General features: G+C 44.5%; 2 protein-coding genes across 4 annotated transcripts in view; one reads left to right on the forward strand and one right to left on the reverse strand.

The window, feature by feature from the left end:
• Positions 1-1,640, forward strand: part of PSTPIP1 (proline-serine-threonine phosphatase interacting protein 1) — a 50,407-nt gene extending 48,767 nt beyond the window's left edge. For both annotated transcript variants that reach the window (XM_082238401.1, XM_082238402.1), the window contains exon 15: positions 8-1,640. In XM_082238401.1, the coding sequence (XP_082094527.1) occupies positions 8-139 (132 nt within the window). In that variant the 3' untranslated portion in view covers positions 140-1,640. The remainder of the gene's footprint in view (positions 1-7) is intronic.
• A 2,742-nt stretch (positions 1,641-4,382) lies between these two features.
• TSPAN3 (tetraspanin 3) overlaps positions 4,383-16,333 on the reverse strand; it is a 29,642-nt gene continuing 17,691 nt past the window's right edge. The window contains exons 2-7 of one of the 2 annotated variants that reach the window (XM_082238418.1): positions 15,757-15,948; positions 15,278-15,352; positions 13,827-13,928; positions 9,917-10,069; positions 9,048-9,131; positions 4,383-5,276 (exon numbers count right to left, since the gene is read on the reverse strand). In XM_082238418.1, coding sequence (XP_082094544.1) covers positions 5,184-5,276; positions 9,048-9,131; positions 9,917-10,069; positions 13,827-13,928; positions 15,278-15,352; positions 15,757-15,948 — 699 coding nt within the window. In that variant the 3' untranslated portion in view covers positions 4,383-5,183. Of the gene's footprint in view, positions 5,277-5,306; positions 5,777-9,047; positions 9,132-9,916; positions 10,070-13,826; positions 13,929-15,277; positions 15,353-15,756; positions 15,949-16,333 lie in introns of those variants that run through there. The other variant, XM_082238419.1, reaches the window with a different exon arrangement.

The following is a 16,333-nucleotide window of genomic DNA, read 5'->3' on the forward strand; positions in this document are numbered from 1 at the left end:
TTTCTAGAATGAGGATGAACTGGATATCCAAGCAGGTGATGTCATCTCCATCATCGAAGTAGGCGATGATGGCTGGTGGACTGCAGAACAGAACGGAAAGCAAGGATTTGTGCCTGGGTCTTATCTGGAAAAACTTTGATGAGAGGAGCAACCTGGAGTGTTTTGATTTTCCCTTCTCCAACCCGCCCCTCCAGATATGCCTTTTAATAATCTTTGTGAATGTCATTAAATGAAGAGCTATGGCTCTGCACTTAAATTTAACAGAGATTGCTGCCTAGTGTCCCATGCTGCTAAAAACAAAACAGCACAACTACAAGATACACCCCTATCTATTTTAGCAGGCTTTGGTAACTTGCAGTCTTCCTGCTGTTGCTGAACTGAAACTCTTTGTCATCCCTGACCACTGGTTGGGTCTGATGGGAGTTGGGAGCGGCGCAGGTTAGCAACCCCAGGTTTATGATTTCTAGGATGATGGCCTCATAAGGGATCCACAGAGGACCTCTCTAAAAGACCCTTTTGTTGCAACGCAGCCCAACTGGGCAGCAACGCAGCCATTTCAAGTGCCACTCTGGAGGGATCTCTTGGTGCTGGTGTCGTTCCTCTTCTCTCCAGCGGACGGAACCCAAAGCACATAGATCAAACCAGCCCTTTCCTGGCTCTGCACTTGGCCCCTGGAAATGAAGGTGGGGGAGCTGTCATTGGAGCTGCACTCAGCAATCATTCCAATTCTCAGCTGCCTGGGATCAAAAGCTCCTTTGGAGGGGGATGAAATGCACTTGCAGTTGTTCCACTGGGGTGCCAACACTGGTTTCTGCCGCAGCTTGAGTTTAGGGTACCAGCAGCTGAGAATTTGAATACAGTGGTACCTCAGTTTTTGAATGTAATCCATTCTGGAAGACCGTTCAAGTTCTGAAACGTTTGAAAACCGAACTCAACAGCTGACAGCTAGGCCTCAGGATCTTGCACTCAGTGGAAGCCGTGTGGCATGTTGAATTTCCGAAGCATCTACTTCCGGGTTTATGGCATTCGAAAACCAAAATGTTAGTCAACGGAGATGTTTGAAAGCCGAGGTACCACTGTACAAGTGGCAAGCAGCAAGTGGAAGGCCTGAGAAATACTCCCATGACCTGTTCCGGGGACCCCTCTTGCAATGACACGCCAGACCATTTCTTTCATTAGAAAGAAACCCACCCTGTAAATTCTTTCAACTTGCAGATTCCTGCAGGCGTCCTAAGGTACTGACGTACTCATCTCCCAATGGAGCCAACTATGTATGAGCACCCAGAAGTCTCATGCCCTCCACAAATTTGCTCACGGGTTGGATAGACTGAGCAAGGGCCTTTTTGAGCCCCTTCTGAGCCATCCACACCAAACTATGCCAGTATTTACTTGCCGCCAGTTGCACCGCATGCAGGAGCTACACGAGGAGAGAGCACAGAAACAAGTCACCTGGGAACTCAATCCAGCTTTGCTCTGGAGGCACAGTTTGCTTGCTTTGGGAGGGAGGCAGGGGAGCATCTCCTGTGCTTTGGGGTTGACTCTAAAGGTATAGAAAGGAAGCAGGTGCCTTTAATAAATGAAAAGGGAAGGAGACAAAAATGGTCTTGTAACCTGACAGGGTTGTGTGAGACGGCAAGTGATGTAAAGTCATTGAATTTTCTGTGTTTCACTGATGAAAGTTATGTTACAAGTAAAACATTAACGATGTTATATTTTTAAAAATGTAGTCTAAAGTATTTAATTGCAGACATATCATTTAACAGCATATCCAAAAGTTTTAAAATAATAAAAAATAGATTGCAATGAGCAGAATGGTGTAATTTTCTGTTAAGCTCTCTTAGCTTGTCATTTTACAGACTGAGAGTTTGGACAAGACTTTTTGCTGTTCCAAGACCACCTAATACTACTATAGATGCCTAATTTCCCATTGCTAAATTACCACACCACTACATCCAATTCATGCAAACCATGTATCATGTGTCTTTCAGCTACATTTATCTCTTGTCCATCCAAAGATAGCTGCACAATGCCAAGTGGAGCAACAGGGGCTTCCTTCTCCCTAACACCGTCTTCAGATTAACGTGTGGAGCAGCGCCTTAAGAGTGGCAGGCCCCACAGCTCAAACCATAACCCTCTGGCCAGAGAAAACACACTTTTGTGGGCACCTTTAAGCCTAGACAAGTTTATCATGGCATATTCTGTGAACCGCCCTGAGACCCCTGGGTATAGGGCGGTATATAAATTCAATTAATAATAATAATCTTATGAAGTGGCTAATCTTCAAGATGTCACAAGGCTGTTGCTTTTGCTGCAACAGACTAACATAGCTCCCTCTCTAGTCCCACTAGTCCCAGGGCTAGACAAGTGGTCATATATGGAATGATGTTCTTCCCCCACATTCCTTGTCCAGATCACTTTATAACTGCTGGCATTGCACAATAGTGGAAGATCACACCTGAAGCACTTTTTGTAGGTATGTTTTGCAGGAAATTCCAATGACTACATTTCTCCCTCTTCCCGCAGAATTCCATTAGCAGGCATTATAGAGAACCTTATTAAAATGTTAAGAGTCAATCTTTCTCCTATTTTCTGTCTCTTTTCACTTGCAGTTATGGATAAATCTTTTAAGATACATGCACTTCAACTGCTGCTCTTTCAATAGAAAAGGACATGAAAATAGGCTTATTTCCTTTGAAATAACATGGGTGTTTATTAGCTGATGAGCTTGGGAAATAAGGCCTGTCACTGGTGCAGCTTAATCCCTACTTCAGTCAAAACAAAAGCCTCTGGTGAAGGTTTCTTTGCAGCTGGACCCAGAGGAAAGCTGGTTCATTTGGCTCCCTTGGCAGGATTTGTAATTTGATTTGACGGATGGTGTGCAGGGGAGGTGCTGTATGACAAAAGGCTTGTGCTCAGGGTGACTTTAACCAGTGGCATTCAGGAAGGGGGATTTGGCTGCAGGGAGCAGACAGAGGCCAGTGAAGGAGCTGCTTGGGAAAGTGGTGATCTTTCACCCTTCTCCCAGTCAGAAGTGGGATCAGACAATGGGGCTGGGAGATGTGAGAAAAGTGTTGCCTCTGAATGGAAAATGGCAGGTGCCTCAGATCTCGGCACTGCAAGTGACACTAAATGGCCACTGTAGGCTTAGGATATTCAATACTAAGCTGAGCAAGGAGGCGGGGGGTGGGGGGTGGAGGGGGCAAAATGTGGGACTCAAGAAAGGGACTGCCTTTGATCTATACTTGCTCAGAGCTGGCTTCTCCTTGAAACTCATTGCTGTTAGGAGTTCCACATTCCAGATGCTGGGGTGTATTTCTTAATCTATTAATTTGAATGTGTAAACCCACCAATTGCTACAGGCTCAGGGAGGACAGATTAACCCCAAGTATTTAAAAAAATAATAATAAGCAATTAAGTCATTATCAAAAATCCCTTCACATCTTCCAATCTGATAATGTGTGCCAGCAATACCCTGCTGCCGTTTATATATAATCAGTTGCAGGGGAATAAACGGACACAAATCAGACATTAAAAATGTTAACACTTAAAGTAGTGGGAGCATTTCAGTCTTGTTGGACATTCAGTAACAGAATTGGAAGTTGCTACGCTTTCGCTGGAAAGTATCAAAAGTGGGACTCCAGAAAGAAGCTGCAGAATTAGAATTCTTATGAAGGCACCATCCTTATCCGTTCTGGGGCTAAACGGAGTCTGGTAGGGACCAGAACAGTTCTCGTTTTGCCTATTCATTTCAGAGCGGGAAGTGGCTGCCATCTTCTGCCCTTTTCAGTTGACTGTGTTTACTTGCCTGTAGCTCCTGGGCCTCACTTTGCAATAGCAACCCCCATGCTCTACACCTGTCTGAAAAGAGAGAGGCACTTGCCAATCGGAGGCAACACTTCAGGCTGAAGGAGGCTCTGGCCTACGAAAACTACCATAATATTTGGACTGAAAAAATGTGGAAAGGTGAAGGATTGATAGACCACACAGCAAATAGTTTGCTGCAGCCAGATAGTGTTGTGTTGAACATCCCAAAAAGCACCACCAGTCTGTTACAAATGCTTAATTACGGTTACACACCAGAGATGAGGAGTTTCTTTCTGTCTATCCACAGCTGCGTTCCCTCGGGGGAACCTGTCCAGGGGCCACACGCTGGTGGAGGATGTGGCTGAGGGGAGCGGGGGGTGGGGGGGTGGACCAGAGCACAAAGCAGAGCAGCCACCCCTCTTCCCCAGAGGCTGCAGGGCGAGGGAGGTTTGAGCTGGCAAGATCCTGGGGGCTTTGGATATTATCCCCACAGGTACAAGTTGCCCCATCTTTTACATAAACCAAAAGCATAAATATCTTAAGAGTGAGGCATTGATAAAAAAAATGGTTAAGCATGATTTAGTTTGGAGAGGGATGTACAGACAATTTATTTAATCAGGTTTCCTATTTACATTTCACTTTCACATACTATTTTGCTACTCTATGATAACAATTCACTCAACACATCAACAGCCTTTTCATAGAAAAAAATGAAATATTCATTATAGAACAGTAGTGCATACATTATACTCCTGAAAAGCCAGCCTGTACTTTAACACACTAAAAGTTTGGAAGATTTGTTCATTTGAATTTAAGGTCAAGAGATGCACTCGTGTGATTCTAAAATTTTGGTTAGTAGTCATGTTGTCGTGTTCTGGACTTGACGTAATGCTCAACAAACACTGGTGACAGGCAAGCAGCAAAAAGGGGGGGGGGGTCGGAAAGAAGGTGTTGCAAAATTAAGGTACCAGACTTCCCTCGTATTGACTTTGGCCAATTGCTCAGTGAAGACCGGAAGGACTCCACATACAAGAATCAAATCAGTACAACTTCTAGCAGTAACTTACCAAGTTTACCTTTGGCTTTTGTGCCAAGCTGCTCTCTTCCCCTAGTTAATGGCCTCAAAATAGTGTTTACTTGGTTACTATGATGTCTAGATATGTGGAAAGCTGGCTAAGGTAGTCGGGGGGGTCACAGTAATATGGAGGTACCAAAAGCCAAGCCTTTGCCCATCACCAGTGAATGTGCCTGTCGTCCCAGTTTATGAAAAATGGACTTTCACCCAGTCAAAGCCAGCAAAGGAACTGCTGCAGTTGACTCAGGCAAGCCACCTTCCGAAGTGGAGAAAATGGAGTTCAAGCTTAGGTTTGCAGCTTCTTCTATGCGTAGGTTCCTCCTGTGATGAGCAACTCGTAAGCAGGGTCCCGACTCCTCCTGCAGAGCACAATGCAGGCACACAGCATACCCAGCAGCTGCAGAGAAGAGGAGAAGGAAACTGAGAACACAGGAGCATTATTTGTACCAGGTACTGGCTTTCTGAAAGCTGCCTAGACACCACACAGATGCAATTCAAGCCATTCTGTTTCAGGGGGGTATTGCCAGACCTCTCCCTTCAAGCTACTTTCCATTGTGAAATCCCTCATCTGTTCTGTGTTTCATTCAGAATCAGAAGTGCTTGCTATTTGCAACTCCCTTTAGCACCAGAGGTTTTAGGAATCAACCCACCATGGGGGCTGCCATGAGTTGAAGAAGAGGGGGTGTGCCACCTGGCACATGAGGGAACCTGCACGCATATCTGGTTCTGGTACTCAGCAGGAACAGTTCAAATCTGTGGCTGTGACATATGCAGAACTCGGCACAGGCACACTAGGCATGTTTATCAATCACACAAGTGCCCTGACTCACAACAGGAGAAATGATATTCAGTGAGGCCTCATGGGGAAAACCGCTGTCATTGGTTGCCATGTGTTTTCTGTAGGGAAAGTTCAAGTATAATAATAATAATAAATAATAATAATAATACCTTTATTGTCAATGTACAACCTGTGTACAATGAAATTAACCGAGCCTCCCCCCCATACACTCAATCTCCTTGCTCTCTGTGTGCTTGTCGTACAACACACCAACCCCGAAAGTCAGTTGTAGCATATTATTTTCCATTCAGCAGCCTAACAGGCCACGGATAGAAACTTTTTTTTAGCCTGTTGGTACGACTGATTATTCCTGCCAACCTAGCAGTTCGAAAACACGTCAAAGTGCAAGTAGATAAATAGGTACCGCTCCGGCAGGAAGGTAAACGGTGTTTCCGTGCGCTGCTCTGGTTCGCCAGAAGCGGCTTAGTCATGCTGGCCACATGACCCGGAAGCTGTACGCCGGCTCCCTCGGCCAGTAAAGCGAGAGGAGCGCCGCAACCCCAGAGTCATCTGTGACTGGACTTAATGGTCAGGGGTCCCTTTACCTTTACAACTGATTATACTTCTATATCTCCTGCCCGAGGGCAGAAGATTAAAGAGGTGCTGGCCGGGGTGTGAATCATCACTGAGAATTTTTCTCGCTCTCCTAAGGCAACGATCCCTTGCAATATTGTCTAGCGGGCTCAGGGGACAGCCCATGCTATCATGTACTGTTCACCACCCTCTATAAAGACTTTCTGTCTGTGGTTATCAAGCCAATGTACCACACTGTGATACAATATGAGAGGACACTTTCCATTGTGGACCAGTAGGAGGAGGTCATCAATTGTAGTTTAACATTGTTCTTTCGCAAGAACCTGAGGAAATGGAGTCTCTGTTGGGCCTTCCTAACCACCTGAGTTATATTGTTTTTCCAAGTGAGGTCTTCACTAAGGTAAACTCCCAGGAATTTAAAGGAAGAGACTCTCTCCACACAACCCTCCAATATACAACGCGGCTAGTTCCCCTCTCTTCCTCCGAAAGTCCAACACCATCTCCTTTGTCTTGATAATATTTAGGGGCAAGTTATTCTCTAGGTACCATGTAGATACTTTTTGAACCTCCCTCCTGTACACTGATTCATCTCCACCTATAATTAGACCAATTATGGTAGTATCATCTGCACACTTAATAATTGCAGTGGATGGATCAGATGAAATACAGTCATATGTATACAACGATTACAGGTAGGGACTCAGCACACATCCCTGTGGGGTGCCAGTGCTGAGCTTCAGGGAAGTAGATGTAACAGGCCCAATCCTCACTGTTTTGTGTCCGATCCCTCAGAAAGTCTTTAATCCAGTCACAGATGGTAGAAGAAAGGTCTAGTTCCATCAGGCTTTTGTTAAGAATGAATGGTATTAAAAGCCGAGCTATAATCAATAAACAACATTGTAACATAATTCCCCGGTCTCTCCAGATGACTCGCCGCAAGGTGAAAGGCTGTAGCTATGGCATCATCTGTTGACCTGTTTCTCCTATTGGTGAACTGATGTTTATCAAAATCCAGTGGAAAACATGTCCTAAGGTGTTGAAGGACCAATCTCTCGAAGCATTTCATCACTACAGGTGTCAATGCAATAGGTCTGTAGTCATTTAGGCAGTTAGTTGCTGTTTTCTTTGGGACTGGGACAATGGTGGCTGCTTTCAAACATGATAGAACACAAGCCGTTTGCAGAGAGATGTTAAAAATCCTTGTCAGGACCCCTGCTAGTGGATCGGCACAGTTTTTTACCACTATCCCCAGCACCCCATCTGGACCAGCAGCTTTACTGGGATTCACCACCCTCATTGCAGCTTTCACTTGATGGTCATATGGAATAAGTGGCTGAGAGTTTGTAGGCTGGCAGGCAGGAGCTATGATACCTGATCTTTTTACCTCATAGCGGGCAAAGATGTTCAGCTCCTCTGCCAACAAATCATCAGCCTTAACAGTGTTCCTCGTATTGCCTTTGTAGTTGGTTAGATGCTGCAGTCCCTGCCACACTTGTTTCCTGGTGTTATCAGCTAGGGCAATTCTCCACCCTGAGCTTATATTGTTGTTTTGCCGCCTTAATGCCTTTCCTGAGCTTTGTTCTTGCCCCTCTGTATATATCTATGTTCCCTGCCTTGAAGGCAGTATCCCGAGCTTTCAGGAGTGACCTTACTTCAGCAGTCATCCAGGGTTTGCAGTTCCCATAGACTCTGATGCACCTCTCTGTTGTTACATTATCGGTGCACACTTTAAGAAAGTACAGCATCAGTGTATCTGTGCAGATCTTGATGTTCAAACACACTCAAGTATTTAGTAGTATTTGGCACCCTGACTACAGCTTTTATAAAATTTCACTGGAGATCAGTTTCCTCTCAAAGATAACATGCTAAAATGGTACATCTAAAATTATCGCAAAGAGGGTAAAGGTTCAAACTTCTGATTTGTGTTGATGCCTTTTCAGCATGAACCACCACCAGGTAAATTGGACTCAAGGAAAGTGCTTATCTGCTTGTCTGCTTGATAAGCCAGATTCAAAATTCTCCCTCTGGGTCATCTGAACATGTGGGCGGAGCTGCTCACTTGTCAATTACCTGATGTCAGGTAACTCTTCCTTTGCAGCCCAGCTTGAACTGAAGCAGAGGCTGCCAAGAAAAATCTTTGAAAGAATATCTCTTGCAAAGGAAAAAGGAAGACTCGGCAATGTACTTGGTGTGGTCCCGATTCTCCCTGTTCCCACACCTGGTGTCAAATGGATGTGGTTTAATGAAAACCAGGCCATATGGTGGGAGGAGAATCAACTGCAAACACCCTTTCCCTGCCTAGCTTCTTGGAACAGCTTGTGATGGACAAGGACATAGGTGAGAGAATAATCCTTCTGGCATCTTACTCCCCGCCCCCAGCAGGGATGGGACTGTGCCAACAGGCAAAGCCTCTTTGCTTGCCGGCATACTTCAATCTGTTCCGGAACTGGATGTTTAACCAGCCAGTTTTAGGAAGGGCACATTACATAGTCCCATGTGTAATATCACTTTTGTCAATACTTCAGGACTAGTTGTTCTGTGCAGATGTTTGTGTGCTTAGTTCAACACACTGTTTAACCAGTCTTTGAAGAAACAGTGTGTTGGGAATTCCAGAAATGCCCCTATTGAGATGAGGCCATTTAAGAACCATCATGTATGGAGACAGAATGATATTCGAGGGTTTTTTTGCCTGGTAAACCTGGTCAGAACAATACAGAGAAAATGGGAAAGCTTTGTAAAAATCTCTGTAGGAGATGGAGAACACAAACATCAAAAGTTATATATTTTAAGTCTTACCTGAATGGCAGCAAATGCCAGAGCTGCCCAAATAACATACATCATGATCTCTTGTAGTTTCTTTACAACCAAAGCCTCACATCCCTTAAGGAAAAAGAACAAGCCAGTGCTGCTGTTAGCGGTAGTATTTCTGTTCTAAAATGCTTATGCTACATTCTGAGACACCCCTCTCCTCAATCCAAACTCTTTGCCATCTGTTAGATTTATGAAGCTTAGGAAACTGCAGATTGTGTGTACTGCTCTCTCTGCCCTCCAGTGTCCTCTGTACTCTTGCCAGGCAAAAGGGAACCCTTGGCTGTTCTAAGCATTGACCAGAAAGGCAAGAAACAAACAGCTGTCCTCAAGCCCTTGCTTACAGCTGCTGCCTTAGAAGAGGGCTGAGAGGCACTGCCTGCAACAGCAAGCCTTGGCACCTGCGCTTCTCCACGGGACCCTCTTCAGGATGGCGCTGCTGGTGTCATCCTTTTCTACACTGTGATAACCTGGGTTTTATAGCATTTTGTTTTAGTGTATGAGGACTCGCATACAAATCACTTGGGTGAAAACACAGTGCAAAACCCTTACAGAAGTGTTATCACATACCTGAATTTTCCAAGAGAAAAGAAAAAGATGCATATGGGAGGGGGGGGTTCATAGGTTCTAATGGAACCATAGGTCCCAATTAAGGTATTTGCTAGCCAATATGTAATAGCCAGCAGGCTATGGCAGACAAATACGAGACTTAGACTAGGGTACCACTTAGGCTCAGAGCCACTGGGTGGCCTTGCTGGCATCACGTCCCCAGCCTTGCGCACCCCCAGCCTAGCCTACCCCACAGAGTGGCTCCTTTTCCTTGCAAATTTTGCAGCTTAAGCAAAAGAGCTATTCACCTCGGCATAAAGGTCTGTGGGGTGAGTCAAACTTCCTGTGCAATTGCTGCTGGTGGCTTTACAGCAGCTGAGAGGGACACTGTTGTTTTTCGTTTCTTTGAACCAGTTTGTGGTCTCCCAGTCACTGTAGTTGTGGATCCCACAGCAGCGCAGCTACAAAGAAGGAGAGAAAGGGTGAAAAATTCCCTCAGTGAATCAAATTGTGCTCACTAAAAAGGGATGCATATTTAGCAAAGCATAAAGGTCTGTGGGGCAAGGCAGCATGTCCCAGGATTCCTCTGCTTACTTCATAAAGAAAGACTCCTATCTCAAAAGATGAGCAGCAATTGGGTATCTTCCAACTAACATACTTCAGCACATAAAGCATGTGTGAACAATACACCTGCACCCTTCTACGTGAGCAACATCATGCACAGAGTGCCTCCAGCTGCTTCCAGGCCAGAGACTTAGGCCAGTTCCCACTGAGGCGGTACGCCTGGGCTTCCCCAGATCAGGCTACAGGCAGGAGCTTGTGATGACTGTAGTGTAATGTCTGTACACTAATGCGCAAAGCATGGGAAATAAACAAGATGAGCTTGAGCTCTTGGTACAGCAAACTAAATATGACATAATAGGCATCACTGAAACCTGGTGGGATAAATCCCACGATTATCTCAGAAACCTCATCAGGAGGGCTTTAAACTGACTAATGTGGGGGAGGGAGACAGTGCTCCTGAAGGTAGGAGTCTATCAATTAATGAAGATGATCATCCAAATGTCATAGACCAAATGGAGCAAACAGCACGCGGACCTAGTGGTGGGAGGAAAAAATCCTTAAATAAGAGACACGGGGGAATGATTAATGGACTTCAATGTCTGTACACTAATGCGCAAAGCATGGGAAATAAACAAGATGAGCTTGAGCTCTTGGTACAGCAAACTAAATATGACATAATAGGCATCACTGAAACCTGGTGGGATAAGTCCCACGATTGGAATGTAATAATGGGGGGATACAATCTATTTCAGAGAAACAGACCAGACAAAAAAGGAGGAGGAGTGGCGTTATATGTCAGGGATGTGTATACCTGTGAAGAGATCCAAGATTTAGAACTTCGAAGCCAAAGTGAGAGCATTTGGGTCAAAATTAAGGGAGAGAAGAATAACAGAGACCTCATTGTGGGAGTTTACTATAGATCCCCAAGCCAAACGGAGGACATAGATGATGCCTTCCTGGAACAGATGGCCAAGCATGCAAAAGGAAGGGAGATAGTAGTAATGGGGGACTTCAATTACCCGGATATTTGTTGGACGTCAAACTCAGCCAAGAGCATAAGGTCCAACAGATTCCTCACTGGCCTTGCAGACAACTTCATTGTCCAGAAAGTGGGAGAAGCAACAAGAGGAACAGCCATTTTAGATCTGGTCCTAACCAATGTTGATGACCTGGTTAGTGGGGTAGAGGTGGAAGGATCATTAGGCGCGAGTGATCATGCTCTTCTGAAGTTTACTATACAGCGGAAAGGAGCAGCCAAACATACTAGGACTCAATTTCTTGACTTTAAGAAAGCCGACTTCATAAAACTTAGGGAAGTGCTGGGTGAGATCCCATGGACAGCAATACTAAAAGGAAAGGGAGTTCATGATGGCTGGGAGTTTGTTAAGAGGGAGATAGTAAAAGCACAACGTCAGGCAATACCAATGAGACGGAAACATGGAAGGTGCCTAAAGAAGCCAGGGTGGCTATCTAAAGAACTTTTAACTGAATTAAGATTAAAAAAGGATGTGTACAAAAAATGGAAAAGGGGGGAAACCACCAAAGAGGAATTCAAACAAATAGCCAGCACGTGTAGACACAAAGTCAGAAAAGCTAAAGCACAGAATGAACTCAGGCTTGCTAGAGAGGTTAAAAGCAACAAAAAAGGCTTTTATGGGTATGTTCGTAGCAAAAGGAAGAACAAAGAAACAGTGGGGTCACTCAGAGGAGAAGATGGTGAAATGCAAACAGGGGACACAGAAAGGGCTGAACTCCTCAATGCCTTCTTTGCCTCAGTCTTCTCCGATAAAGAAAACAATGCCCGACCTGAAGAATTTGGAGCAAATGATTCAGCAAAGGAAACACAGCCCAGAATAACTAAGGAGATAGTGCAAGAATATTTGGCTAGTTTAGATGTATTCAAGTCTCCAGGGCCAGATGAACTGCATCCAAGAGTATTAAAAGAACTGGCAGATGTGATCTCAGAACCACTGGCAGTCATCTTTGAGAATTCCTGGAGAACAGGCGAAGTCCCGGCAGACTGGAGGAGGGCAAATGTTGTCCCTATTTTCAAAAAGGGGAAAAGAGAGGACCCAAATAATTACCGCCCAGTCAGTCTGACATCAATAGCAGGAAAGATTCTGGAGCAGATCATTAAGCAAACAGTCTGTGAGCACCTGGAAAGGAATGCTGTGATCACCAATAGTCAGCATGGATTTCTGAAAAATAAGTCATGTCAGAGTAACCTGATCTCGTTTTTTGACAGAATTACAAGCCTGGTAGATGAAGGGAACGTAGTGGATGTAGCCTACCTTGATTTCAGCAAGGCATTTGACAAGGTGCCCCATGATATTCTTGTAAAGAAGCTGGTAAAATGCGGTCTTGACTATGCTACCACTCAGTGGATTTGTAACTGGCTGACTGACCGAACCCAAAGGGTGCTCATCAATGGTTCCTCTTCATCCTGGAGAAGAGTGACTAGTGGGGTGCCACAGGGTTCTGTCTTGGGCCCGGTCTTATTCAACATCTTTATCAACGACTTGGATGATGGACTCAAGAGCATCCTGATCAAATTTGCAGATGACACCAAACTGGGAGGGATGGCTAACACCCCAGAGGACAGGATCACACTTCAAAACGACCTTGACAGATTAGAGAACTGGGCAAAAACAAACAAGATGAATTTTAACAGGGAGAAATGTAAAGTATTGCACTTGGGCAAAAAAAATGAGAGGCACAAATACAAGATGGGTGACACCTGGCTTGAGAGCAGTACATGTGAAAAGGATCTAGGAGTCTTGGTTGACCACAAACTTGACATGAGCCAACAGTGTGACGCGGCAGCTAAAAAAGCCAATGCAATTCTGGGCTGCATCAATAGGAGTATAGCATCTAGATCAAGGGAAGTAATAGTGCCACTGTATTCTGCTCTGGTCAGACCACACCTGGAGTACTGTGTCCAGTTCTGGGCACCACAATTCAAGAAGGACACTGACAAACTGGAACGTGTCCAGAGGAGGGCAACCAAAATGGTCAAAGGCCTGGAAACGATGCCTTATGAGGAACGGCTAAGGGAGCTGGGCATGTTTAGCCTGGAGAAGAGGAGGTTAAGGGGTGATATGATAGCCATGTTCAAATATATAAAAGGATGTCACATAGAGGAGGGAGAAAGGTTGTTTTCTGCTGCTCCAGAGAAGCGGACACGGAGCAATGGATCCAAACTACAAGAAAGAAGATTCCACCTAAACATTAGGAAGAACTTCCTGACAGTAAGAGCTGTTTGACAGTGGAATTTGCTGCCAAGGAGTGTGGTGGAGTCTCCTGCTTTGGAGGTCTTTAAGCAGAGGCTTGACAACCATATGTCAGGAGTGCTCTGATGGTGTTTCCTGCTTGGCAGGGGGTTGGACTCGATGGCCCTTGTGGTCTCTTCCAACTCTATGATTCTATGAAATGCTGCTCCACACTCAAAATTTCCTTCTGCACAGAAAGCAAAATGCCTGCAAGAACTAAAACAGAAGACCCCTTCTGACAGCATCCTCCCTAGCATTGTTGGCAAGGGAAAAGAGGAATGCTATCTTATAGAAAGCAACAAGCCAGGAGCTGTAAATGTGGACTTCTTCCCTTTTCAGGAAGCAGTGCAGTGCTGGCCTTGACAGTGTTTACATTGGCTCTCACCTGCCTCTGCACATAATCAATGGCACGGCTCGCAGCATCCGGGTTAGTTCCATTATACGTGTCATACACCTTCTTAATACTGTGATCGACTTCAGCCTCCACCTATTAAAACAAACAAGTGCAAGTTCTTTTCTAAAGTTATCCCATTTAGAGGCCTGCTGAGCCCCCATTCCCTCTATGAGTCTATGGATCAGTGTGTACAGTTCTAGTTCCCTGATGCATCGCTTAGGGGGCCCTCACCTTCTGAAGCAAGGCAGGTGGCGACTTTGGGCTTTTCTCACTCACAAGACGGCTATTGCCATAGGAAGAGCAAGACTGCTGTACCTTGAATGCAACACCCAAGCTGGAAGCAACTGCATTTGCTTGTATTGCTCTGACTCATCATTTGGAAATGGTGGCCTCTACCAGCCTTGCCCAACCTGGGTCTGATCAGATGCTTTGAACTACAACTCTGACCATCCTGCTCCATTGAGCCATGCTGGCAGGGGGCTGAATGGAATTCAAAACAGCTGGAGGGCAAAGGCTTCAAGCTGATTGGCTGGCTGGTTCTCACTACTTGGTCAAAGCCTGATCTAAGTGGGGCCCCCAAATGGGGCAACGATGGGTTGAAGACTAATGGATGGGGTGAAGGCAAACAGCAGCCTTCTAGTGCGGAAGCTGGTATGTCTGCAACCCTCGTGCATTTTCTGGTCTCCTTCGCTTCTACCCTCCCTCAATCAAGGGAAAAGCTTTGGGAAATTTTTAAAACTGAAACCTACTTATTAACTGAGGTGGTCCCTTTCAACTGAACAATTCCATGATTTTATGATTTACTTAAAAACATTTATAAACACTTAATATTGAAAAAATACCTAAGTGGTGTAGAATAACAAAGAATACCAGTAAACAAAAACACAACTGAAAGCTCACAAAACAACAGTACACAAACATATTAAACAGTAAGCATCTGACCATAAAAAACTGGAGAGACCAGTAAGAGTTTGAGGCCCCGCAACAAGAAACAAATGATGTACGATGTTAAAAAACACATTTTAATACTGTACATTTGTTAAAAATTCATCCAGCTCTTTGAAATTAGTGAAATTTCTGTGGGTCTAGTTCAGTGTTAACCCTGGGGTTTTTGTTTTTAGAAATTTCTACAAAGGCAGAATAGAATGCCATAAGAACAGCAGCTGGGCATACAGTAGTAACTTCCTGGATAGCTCAGCAGGTTAGAGCGTGGTACTGATAACGCCAAGATTGAAGGATTCTGTTGCTTACTACCTTATTTTTCTCTAGCTTTTTATCTCTTTGAAATTTTAAAATACTTTTCTTAGCATGTGCCCACTTTATTTTTACATCTATAATTCCATTCCAATAGCCTCCAGCAATTTTACTTATCAGAAATACAATGCTACAGAATCCTAAGCACAGTTAACCACAATACTTAGCACTTAAGAAGAGACAACTACCTTTGCTCTGTAGATATAGCCCAGAACAACCACCACAACTTCAGTGATAAAAACCAACAGAAGGATGACCACAAACTGCAAGAAAAAACATGTTATGTTGGCAACTTAGTTTTGTGAAGATGTAACTATGCTATTTATAGCTTACACCCAGATAATCTAATAAAGTCCTTCGGTAATGGTGAATGCACTCAATACCCATTGTGTTAAAGAGTCTCAACTCTACCGGTAATTTGAGGAAGCAAACACCATTTCAAAAACATCAAAATGGTCAAGTTCAGCACACCGCTTCTTTAGACAAGGTACACTGAGCTTAGGAAGCGGACTCAGCATTCCAAATGGTGCATTTCAAGAAGCAATTATTTTATGATAAAGACAGGTAGCATTTACAGCAACTATTAGGCTCCAAAACACACTGGCAGTTCTGAGGAAACGCTTGCCAGTGTGTCAAACAGAAAACCCTTTCCAAACATCAGACTTACTGTAGCGAGTCCACAGCGGCTTTCCCGGATCGTGGCACAACAGCCAATCAAACCAATGATAAAGAGAAGTGTCCCCACTGCTATGATAACCACTGCAGGGATGAGTGTATAAACATCTTCAAAGAAGTGATCGTAGTCATCGTATGTGATGAAGACATAGGCTCCCACGTAGCACAAGATGCCAGCTGCTGCCTGGAAAACAAAGGGAGCTAAGATCATAATTCCTTTTAGCCTCACACTTGGGTTGTGTGTATTTGTGCAAACACACACAGGTTTTCAGGCTTCTGCTCAACAAATATACAAATATTTTATGGGGTGATTTCTTTACAGGTTATGCTGTAGCTCAGTAATACCAAACTAAATGCAGCATTAGGTAAATCTATGGTTGCAATCATAACCACTTAGTACAAGCTACTGGTTAAACATGAACCGCAGCAAACTTCAGCATGAGATGCTATTAATTGCCTCACACACAAAGCTTCTACTAAGGATTGAGGTGCTAAGCATTACATCCCTGACAATTAACGACCTACTTTCTAGCAGATGGGAAATGCACCAACTCCTTCCCCTCTCGAGG

Source organism: Podarcis vaucheri (assembly GCF_965113315.1).
Source record: "Podarcis vaucheri genome assembly, chromosome: 9".
Classification (NCBI taxonomy): domain Eukaryota; kingdom Metazoa; phylum Chordata; class Lepidosauria; order Squamata; family Lacertidae; genus Podarcis; species Podarcis vaucheri.